Source organism: Marmota marmota, unplaced genomic scaffold (genome assembly GCF_001458135.2).
Source record: "Marmota marmota marmota unplaced genomic scaffold, marMar, whole genome shotgun sequence".
Lineage (NCBI taxonomy): Eukaryota > Metazoa > Chordata > Mammalia > Rodentia > Sciuridae > Marmota > Marmota marmota.
The window spans coordinates 1,082,288-1,092,220 of record NW_025999853.1 but is presented as its reverse complement, the minus strand read 5'-3'; the positions used below and the strand labels follow the sequence as shown (position 1 = coordinate 1,092,220).

Sequence of the window (9,933 nt, the reverse complement as noted above, 5' to 3'; positions counted from 1 at the left end):
CCTCCCTCCCTGGCAATCCCCTCGTCCCCCTGGTCCCATTTGGGGCCCTCAACCACCTCCTTCCCTGTGTCCTCTCCTTTTCTCCTCTTGTTCCCACTGAGGAAGGGGCTTGGTCCCTCACTCAGGTGCCCTCGTCCCCTCAGCCTCCCTGCTCCCCTGCCCACGCCCTGCCCCCACATCTTCAGCCCAGATCCCTTTTAAGCCCAGGAACATTTTCCCCAGCGGCCAAATATGGGGCCCAGAGCTGCCCCCGGAGTTTCAAAGAGCCCTCTCCCCTCCTCTAGACCTGGGCACTGCCAGCCCCAGCCGCACCCCCAGCCCCCTTCCCCCAGGGTGGTCACTCTCAACCCATTTTCTGTCCCCAACCGGTCAGTACACCTACTCTCTCCAGATCCTCCAGGGGCCTGACCAAGTTCACTGCTGGGGCCCAAGATGGCCGCCTGCACGAAGGCACAGAGGCCCAACAAGTGCCTCTCAACCACAGGAGTCCCAGCCCTCGGTGCCCACGGTGCTGCTCCAGTCGGCCTGGGCTGCCCCCTGGAGGTGACTGGGCACAGCTGCCCCAGGGACCTGACCACACACCCAGGGCCTGCTCCTGCCCTCCCAGACTCAGCAGCTGGACCCCCAGGTCTGCACCCCATGGGCTTCGGTGCCCCAGCTCCAGAGGACACTCCTCTGAAAGGCAGGGCAGGGCTGGGTGCTGGGGTGGCCCGACTGCGGGGCCCTCCGCCTGTCACTTGGGGCAGGTAAGGTGATGCCAGCACAGATGGCCAGCAGCTCTGGGATGAGTCAGGAGGGAAATATGACCCTCCCCACTGGCGAGCGGGGACCTGAAAGGTGGAATCAGCCTGTGCTGGAGGTGAGGACAAAGGCAAAGAGCGGAGAGGGGCCCAGGCCAGGGTATAGGCAGGAGGCCACCAGTCTATGACAGTGTTTAATGTTCCTTAATGTGCAGCTTCTCAGTGACAAGGGCCCAGTGGCGATGCACGGGCTGTACATTCTGTGGCAGAGCAGCCGCCCCTCCCCCAGCCCTCAGAGAGGCGGGCGGGGGCAGGGGGCGGCTGTGAGAACATGGTCCTGGGTGTGCAAGAACACACGTTAGTGCCCAAGTGTCACAGGGGTGGGACATGACATTTACATAGGAGAGAACCAGAGACACACGCAAGGAGACACAAGGGGTACAGTGAGTGGAACAGGGGGGACCACATGTCCACGTGTGGCCACGAAGACTGAGCTGGATAGGTTGGAGTCCTGTGGCGGCAGCTCGGCCATCCTGCAAGCTGAGCAGGCTGAGGACCAGATACCCCGTGTTCCTGGGGGAGGGACAGAATCTGCCCGGTGAGAACCTGGCTGTGCAAACCCACACACAGGGGCAGGACCCAGACTCCAGGCAGGTGTTTACGACACAAGACACACACAAGACCCGCGAGTGGGGACACAGGGACACAGGGACAGACGGGAAGGCCCACAGCAGCAGGTTCAGGGCAGTGGAAGCTCTATCCCCCAGGCTCCCACAGGCTCGGCACAGGTGGTGACAAACTCAGGTCAGAACCCAAAGCCAAGGCCCCTCATCAGAGTCCAGGATCGAGGAAGGCTCAGGATGGAGAGGGCCAAGTCCACCGCAGGCGCGGGGTCCAGCCGCTGGCAGCCTCCTCAAGGTGGGAGGAGGCCCGGACAGTGACGGCCTCAGGCCTCGCTGCTGCTGCTGCCACCGCCACAGCGGCCACTGCCCAGCTCCACCCACACGAGGCGCGCCTGCTCCTGCAGGATGCGGCCACGCACCACCTTGGCCAGCTCCTCGGCGTGGCTCCAGGCGTGCGCAGGCACCTGCGCCCAGGAGCAGGGCAGCCCCCAGAGCACCTGCTCGGAGCCACGACACTGCCGCAGCAGCTCCGAGTCCCGCCAGCCGGGCCGGCCCAGCAGGCCCCTGTCGAGAGAGGATGAAGGACAGTGGTCAGAGGCTCTCCCTCAGTGAACCAAGACCCGAAGAGTCAGAGAAGATGGACAAAGGGAGGCAGACAGAGGTGGAGACAGAGAGACATCCATGGAGAGGGCACCCCACACCACCGCACCTGACTTCCCGGACATTCTTCTCGGTCACCTCCACGTGGATCACGATGGGGTAGACCTCGCTCTGAACCAGCTCCCGCACGCCCCGCGCGCCCAGCTCCAACAGGCAGTGCTTCTTCCCGGTGGAGAGAGACCACGTTTACCAGAGCCCAGGGACACCAGGGCCCCGCTACACCCACCACCCCAGCACAGCCTCCCAGGTGCACAAACTCCGTCTCACCCAGAGGGACCCTACAAAGAAGGGAGACTGAAGACCTGAGCTCGCTGGTGACCTGGAGGAAGGTCCCCTCCCCACGTGACCTGGGCCACCTCATCTGCAGGTTGGAGTTAACCCCACCTCACCCACCACCCTGGAGCCCTGGCCATCTCCCAGGGTGGCAGAAAGTTCAAGAACAAGGACGAGCAGATGAGATGTCCCAACTCATCACGTTCAGGGTAACCCACATGAGGGCAACGGCCCCAACCCACCCACGTCACAGGTGAGGACACTGAGGATGCAGGAGGTGGCTCCTAGCTTGTGGGCCCAGGACGGCAGCCCAGCACCTACCTTCCCAACAGACTCCTGGATGGCTCGGATCCTGGTGCCCAGCCCGGGGGTGGCAGGCCGGGACTTAGGGGCCCCCGGCGCTGAGGGTGCACACTGCTCCTCCCCAGAGAGGCTCTCTGCAGAGGGAGAGGGACAGGATGTTGCAGGGCCACAGGCCTGGCTGTCCTCCGGGTGGATGAGGATGGGGTAGACTGGCTGTCCTACTGTTCCCCAGCCTCCCCTCCCAGGTCACAGGATCACCTGCTGGGCACACTTGGAAGTCCAGCCGGGAGCTGGGCAGGTCTAGGAGATTGCGGATGAGCCGGGGCGCCAGGCACTCGGGCAGCAGCACCACAGGCCGGAGGGCGGACACCAGCAGCGGCCGCACCAGGCTGTAGGGTTTGAGGCTCCGCTCGGGCTCTGAGGCAGGACGGGACCCACAAGAGATGAGAGTCCGGGCAGGGTCCCAGCTCTTGCTTCCCTTGACACTCAAAATAACTTCACCTCCTCGGCCACCTTCTGTCTTCCCTTCCTGGGTCCTGCTGCTGCTCCCACAGGTCCCCAGACACACACGCACACGCACACACCTGACACTGCAGGCTGGCCCCTCTTGCTGGGACCATTACAACAGGCTCCCCAGGGATCCTCTGCCTCACCCCTGCCCCCTAGAGGTCACTTTCCACTCAGCAGTCAGAGAGGCTTGGAAAGAATGTAAGTTCACATGACTCCCTGGTTGCCAGGCACCAGTGACTTCCCAGATCCCCAGGGCAAAGGTCACATCCTCTGCACAGGTGACATAGTCCTGCAGGAGAGACTGCAGCCCTGCCTGGCCACTGCCTTCAGACACCTCCAATCCCAGGGCTTCTGCAGGCCCTGTGGCCACCCGAGGCCCTGCCCCTGCACCCAGGTAACCCTCACTGCCCCCAGAGCCCAGGCCACACCTCCCCTGGTCCCTAGATGGGGGGGGGTCCCTGTCCTGTTTCTACCACACCCGGCTCTCCTGTGTCACACACGTCATGCTTTCTATCCATGTCTGCATTGTGAACAGCTGGAAGCATCTGCCTCTCCCTAGACAGGGACCCCATGCAGAGGACCACCATGTCCCCTGGAACCCACACGCCTTACAGAGCAGATGCACGATACCTACTTGCTGGGTTCGGAACCCACTCATCCTCCAAATACACCAAGCGCAACCCTGTCTCCGCCTCTAAGTGAGCGGCGCCCTCTGCCTGGAGCTGACCCCTCTGCACCCTTGAAGGCCTCAGCTGAAACAGTCTCTTCCAAAAGTCCCCCAGCCACCCCTGTCCCTCCCTCGAACGCTACTCTCATCTGGGCTCCCTCGCTCCTTCTCCCTGCTCTGGCCAATGGCCTCACTATGCTGCCTCCAGGACCCCCCTAGAGTCCTCCTGGCACCTGCCACCATGTGTGAGAAGCAACACTACAGCAGACAAGAGCAGCCCCAAAGTCACAGTCACAGCCACGCCCACGGCACCTGCCCACAGATGACCCACAGGCAACTTGGCCTACTCACCACCAGGGGGAGCCCCGTCTCCCAAGCCCACTCACAATAAGCCTTTCCAGACCAAAGGACCACCGTAGCCAAAGGACACATAAATGCACACACTCCTGGCCACGGGGAATGACACGGGACACACCTTCCCAGCGGCACTCACCTGAGCAGGGCTCCAGCAGCAGCTGCTCTGGGGAATCCCCTGTAGGACCCCCCACGGGCTTGGGTCTCACCAGCCCAAGTGCTCGCTTCTTCAGCTGAGAGGACATAAAGAAAGAGTCACCTCCATCCCAACGTAGGGAGAGAGGAGAGTGGAAAGGACCCTGGGCAGAGCAGATCCCACGGCCAGCACAGCCCCCCAGCGGGGGGAGACTGAGAAGCAAACCAGCAGAGCCTGCTAGAGGTGCCTGGGGTGCACCCCCACTTTACAGATGAGGAAACCAAGGCCCAGAGACCTGGAGGAACCTCATGTCACAGAAGAGTCGAGCTTTGGTCTCTCTTCCAATGAATCAGCAAGGTGACATGGATTAACAAAACCAATGACACTAATTACACGGCCACCTAACGAGTGGGGACTGCCTGCAACAGGGTAGCCCCGGGCTCCGGTGTGCAGGAATCTGGGGCCACAGGCTGTCTAGGAGGCAGGTAGAGCAATGTCCCCTTCACAGATAAGGAAAGCTGCCTCGGGGCTGGGGCTGGAGCAGCAGGGAGGACAAGGTTCGGGTGATGTCCAAAGTCACCATCTTCCCAGAGCCGAGCTGAGCCCAGGCCCCTCTCCATTGGCTTCTCTCTGCTCCTCTCAATTTACCCACAGACACCATGAAGATGGTGGCCCAGCCCAGCCCTGGCCAGATGCCTGCTGTGTACCCCACATGCTCCCGGGCCCTGGCACACTCAATCTAATCTCTCAACCATCCTGGACGGTGACATTGTTTTCCTGTTTGCTGGGCACATAGTAGAAGATCAACTAAGTCACAGGAAGGGCTGCAGGGGGCCTTCTCCTTGCTCTCTCCCCCAGAGCTGCCAGAACATGAGCCTGCCCCTCCCTTTGGACCCCAGCCTTGTCCTGCTCTCCCCGGGCCCTTTCCCTGCCCACCCAGACCTGCTTACATTACTGCGGGGACTTCGGTGCCGGCTGGAGGACAGACATTTTTCCTGAACTTCTAGGAGCTGCTGGGCTCTGTGGGAAGGAGACCTGTCATGCACTTGTAGGGACAAGCAAGCCCCTCACTCCTCTTGTCCAGCCCCATCCCATCCCAGAGGATGGTGAGACACCGCAGAAGGAAAGGCAGCCCCGTCCTGGTCCTGGCCGCTAGTGGACCCCATGCCCAGGCTCCCTGATCTGCATCACCTCTGATAATTGGGCACAGTGCCCCGGTCCAGGTCCCGCAGAGTGACGGGGTCCACCCGGGTGCAGAACCACTCCCGCCGCCGCTTGTGCGCTGGGTCCACCAGCCGCAGGATCTCCTGGGCTTTCACACAGAGGGCGTGGGGATCTGCGCGCTCAGGCAGGGCGAGGTTGGCTCGAATGTAGAAAGGCTCAGCCCCCGGCCCCTTCACCCAGGTGTCAAGGGCTTCGTGGAAGGATTGGCAGGCTGGGTGGATGGGGCAGGTGCAGCAGGGGACAAGAGGAAGACGGTAAGGTCAGGGAGCAGCCTGGGGGACCCAGCCCTCCGATGGTCGAGCTGCCAGGACCCCACCTTCCTTCCTCAAGTGAGAGAGGGCGTAGGGGCTGCCCCAGGCCAGCCAGGACCCCAACCCAGACCTCTGGACTCCTAACACAGTGCTCCCCTCACAGTTAAGATGTGACCAAGGAGAGGCCAGAAAAGGGCCCAGAGCTGACAAAAAGAGGCCACAGCACGGCCAGGAGGAGGAGACAGGGGGACGCTCCCTCTCGGCCCTTCCTTCCCCACCTGCACCAGGCTGGAGGAGCTCTCCCTTGGGCCCCACGCGGTCACCTTCTAGGAGGGCGTGTCCCAGGCCCTCCCCAGGCCAGGCTTACCCGTGGAATCCAGCAGGAAGGGGAGTGTGGATGCTGGATTCCACGGCAAGGTTCTCTGCTGGGTTTCGGGGTCAAGGCCAGCCCCCTCCAGGCCAGTGGCCTCGGCCTTCAGCTGGGAAGAGATTTTAAAGGCGGGAATCTGTCAATGTGCCTCAGTCTGCCCCGCCTCCCAGCTCCCACCCAGTCAGATTTTTATTTACTTATTTATTTATTTTTGGCGGTACTGGGTGTAGCACCAAGAGCCTCCCACATGACAGGCAAGTCTCTACCACGGAGCTACATCCCCAATCTCGATCTCGGTGCAAACTTTTTTATTTTTATTTTTTTGAGACCGAGTCTCACTAACTTGCTAGGGTGGCCTTGGAGCTGAGATCCTCCTGCCTCAGCCTCCTGAGTGGCTGGGATTACATGTGCATGCCACTGCTGAGGCAGGACAGTCACCGAGCCTGCTTCAGCTTCAGCCAATACCCTGGAGCTCCACCCAGTGATCCTGCTCCACCAATCAGCATCCAGCCCTGGTTACCACACTGACCCCGCCCCCAGCTCCAGGGGAGGATCCTCACCTCTCTGGGTTCTGTCCTGGCCGACCCGGGCCCCGACAGCACCCTCCGTACCACCGCCCCAGACCATCGGTCTCCAAGAAACGACAGACCATCCGAACCCTTGTCCTGGGCCTCCGGGCCTCCTGGGGGGCTCCAGCCAGACACTCGGATGGCCAGAGACCTGAAAAGGGAGAAGGGGGATGGGAATTACCGTCCAGCAGTGCTTTGGTACAGCTCAGGTGTCGTAGAGAAGGCACTGCTTCCTCCCCGCAGCAGGCCATGGTCGCGCCCGGCGGTGGCACTTGCAGTGCCCTCTGCTTGGAATGCCCTTCCCCCTCTGCTGTCCTTCAGAGCTCAGTCAAAACAGTCCCTCCAGAGCCCCTGCAGCACGCCCTCTGCCCATGATGCGGTTTAGCACTTTCTTTTCTTACATCCATCAAAAGAAGGCTTTCAGCCGCAGAGCCAGGCAGCCTGACTCCCCAGCACCAGCCCCGGGTCTGGCACGCAGCGGATGACTAATCAGTGCTGGTCATGCTCACAGTCCGGGAGGGGCGCAGCTAGACAACACAGATCAGAGGATGGCTCCAGCCGCTCGGGAGCACAGGGACGGGGAGGCTTCCAGGGGAAGAAGTACCTGGGCTGTACCCTGGTGAGGAACAGAGACGAAGACTTCGGAGACAGATGGAGAGGAGACGGAGGTCCAGGCAGAGCGTAGAGGACAGAGGACAGACTGCGTGACAGATTCAACAAGGACAAGAGCGGAGCTGCCCGTGGCCAGCCACCAGGCTGGGCTCCTTGCCCTAAGTACTAATAAAGCATCCTGGGAAACGGCTCCCAGAAAAGAAGCCGGAGCCAGTCGGGGGAGGCGCGGAATGGGGGCATTGGCCTTCCTCGACAGCACAGCCAAGATCCCCATGTGCCAGGGTCCTGCCTGTCCCTGGAGAACTGGGAAGCTCTTAGCAAAGCTCAGTGACAAACTCACCGAAGCCCTTCCATGCAACCCTGGCCATAGAGGGGGTGAGGCTAGGGTCAGAACCCTGGCCACTGCCACATTCATGCAGCTGCTCTGCCCCCTGCTGCCAGGACCCTAACCCAGCCGGCACCCCTGGGGAGCAGGAAGCTTCGTTTCAGGAGCAGGTCCCCGCCCTGCCTCCTCAGTCAAAGCAGAGAGCCAGGCCTGAGGTCGGGCGGGCAGGCAGCCACAGGCTGCGCGGGTGACATGACAGACCTGGGAGGCCTGAGACCTGGCCTGGCCAGTGGCTGGCGCAACAGTCTGGCTGCCAACCCCAGGGTCACCTGGGTCCCAGACTTAGGCAAAGGAGCCACTCCTTGAAGGTCAGTGACCGCATCCACGAAACAAGAATGACCACGACTCCCCTGTGCCCTGTGGGCGGGGGGCGCAGATGAACACAAGGACACCGCAGGGAACAGAGGGCCACGCAGGCCTGGGCCTCGGGGGCTGCAGACCCAGCCAGCTGAGCTCTGTCTTGTTTGTTCGGTTTGGTTTTGTACCAGGGATTGAACCTGGGGTGCTCAGCCATGAGACAGGGTCTTGCTGAGTGGCTCCGGGCCCAGGTAGACTCAACTATTGTCTCTGGACCCTTTTGTTTGAGGTGGTGTCGGGTGTGGTCTCGAGGGAAGCACTTGGAGGGAAACGCAGGAACTCTGGGGCCAGGCTGGGGCCAGGCGGCGGATGCTGGGCGTCCACTCACCTCGTCCAACACACTGAGTTAGAACATGGACGCTCTGAGGACAGTGCCCGGCAAGAGATCCAGAGAAAGCAGCATTTCACGGTCGTCAGGTATGACTCAGAACAAGCACCCTCTCTGGCCTCGGCTTTCCCCGTTTCAAACCCACACACCAGTGACCATCACCACGGCCCCCAGACACCAGCCCAGCAAGCAGCTGCACCCAGGCCCTGCGCAGCCCGACCCCGCACAGCAGCGAGGCTGACCCTCGGCTCCCCCCGCTCTTCCTGCCCACCACCGCTGCTCCCCGAGGACCAGCTCTCCACGACCCCCTGCCAGCTCCTGAGGTCCAAGAGGACCAAGGGACTTCTCTGAGCCTCCAGAGAGCATGACACCTGCTCTCTGTGCTTCTCAAGGGTCCTCAGAGTCGGCCTGGAAGCTGCCGGAAGCAGGGACCCCTCAGATCCCCCAGCACCAGCCTCCCACAGCGAGCCGCAGCCGGGAGAGAGAGGGGAGGAGCTGCTGATTGCAGCCGCCAGGCCGACCCCCCCAACCCCGCCTGGGGGATTCTCCAGCCACGGGGTGAGGGCTCCCAGCTCCTCCCCTAAAAGGTCGGGAGGTCGGGTCACTGGCACACAGGAATGGGGTGAGTCGCCAGCTCAAGCAACGACAGGCCAAGTGGCCCCAGAGCATGGTGGGAATGTCTCTAGGGCTGCTCTGTACCAGTTCGGGGACCCACAATGCAGAGACTCAGGCAGGTCACACAGGCACTCCATCTAGTCCCCCGACACCTGTCATCACCCCGCATCAGAGGAGGGAAACTGACTTGCACGGGGTGGCTCAGCTGGCAGGCGCTGAAGGGAGGCAAAGACCTACGAGAACTTGCTATGTGAGGAGAAGGTTCTGGAACCACGTGAGGAGGGGAGAGGCAGGCTCTGCCTGGTCTCAGGTCACTCTTGCAGTGTTCCTGTCTCTCTCCCTGGCTGGCCATCCCAGCCATCCCCAGTCCCCCACCCTCCATCCCCTGCTCCATTCTGTCCAGCACAGAGGAGGGAGGGGCCCAGAGTGTGACCTGGGGGCAAGGACGTCTGAGAGCTGACAGGTGTGGACAGCCGCCCTGAGCCAGCACGGTCCCAAGCAGAAAGAATGCAGGAACCTCCACCATGACCCCAGGGGACAGCACTACTGTGACTCTGGGAAATCAAGTGACCTGCCCCGAGCCCCAGAGCAGCAACCCAACGGCTGAGATCTGAGCCCTGAAGCTGGCCCCAAAGCCCCTTCTTCCCACCTCGCCACAACACTATCCTGGGACACAGATGTCCCCCCCAGCCCAGGCTCCATTAGTGAGGCCCCCTGGCCTCTGTACTGTCCACCTTCCTCAGCCACCCTGCCCCCACTTCCATCTGGCTCTTCCTCCAACCCCTCCCCCCAGGAATAGCGTAGGCAATAAAGAGGGCCATGTGACCCAGGGCCCAGCAGGCCGGGCCTCCTGCTCCCTCTCGCATCCTGGCGCCCCCTGGACAGCAGCCAGGACCCCTGCTGCAGGCCGAGCAGGAGGAAGGAGGAAGGGCCAGGCAGGCAGGAAGGGAGGCACC

At 62.2% G+C, this 9,933-nt stretch overlaps 2 protein-coding genes across 2 annotated transcripts in view; both read right to left on the bottom strand.

Moving 5' to 3' along the window:
- The window catches only part of Mfng (MFNG O-fucosylpeptide 3-beta-N-acetylglucosaminyltransferase), a 17,391-nt gene extending 16,119 nt beyond the window's left edge, over window positions 1-1,272 (bottom strand). The window contains exon 1 of the mRNA XM_048807987.1: window positions 1,215-1,272. Within this exon, the coding sequence (XP_048663944.1) occupies window positions 1,215-1,272 (58 nt within the window). The remainder of the gene's footprint in view (window positions 1-1,214) is intronic.
- Window positions 922-9,933, bottom strand: part of Card10 (caspase recruitment domain family member 10) — a 23,469-nt gene continuing 14,457 nt past the window's right edge. The window contains exons 12-20 of the mRNA XM_015482735.2: window positions 6,672-6,831; window positions 6,109-6,220; window positions 5,458-5,701; window positions 5,217-5,286; window positions 4,270-4,363; window positions 2,858-3,016; window positions 2,618-2,733; window positions 2,073-2,185; window positions 922-1,927 (exon numbers count right to left, since the gene is read on the bottom strand). Coding sequence (XP_015338221.1) covers window positions 1,687-1,927; window positions 2,073-2,185; window positions 2,618-2,733; window positions 2,858-3,016; window positions 4,270-4,363; window positions 5,217-5,286; window positions 5,458-5,701; window positions 6,109-6,220; window positions 6,672-6,831 — 1,309 coding nt within the window. The 3' untranslated portion in view covers window positions 922-1,686. The remainder of the gene's footprint in view (window positions 1,928-2,072; window positions 2,186-2,617; window positions 2,734-2,857; window positions 3,017-4,269; window positions 4,364-5,216; window positions 5,287-5,457; window positions 5,702-6,108; window positions 6,221-6,671; window positions 6,832-9,933) is intronic.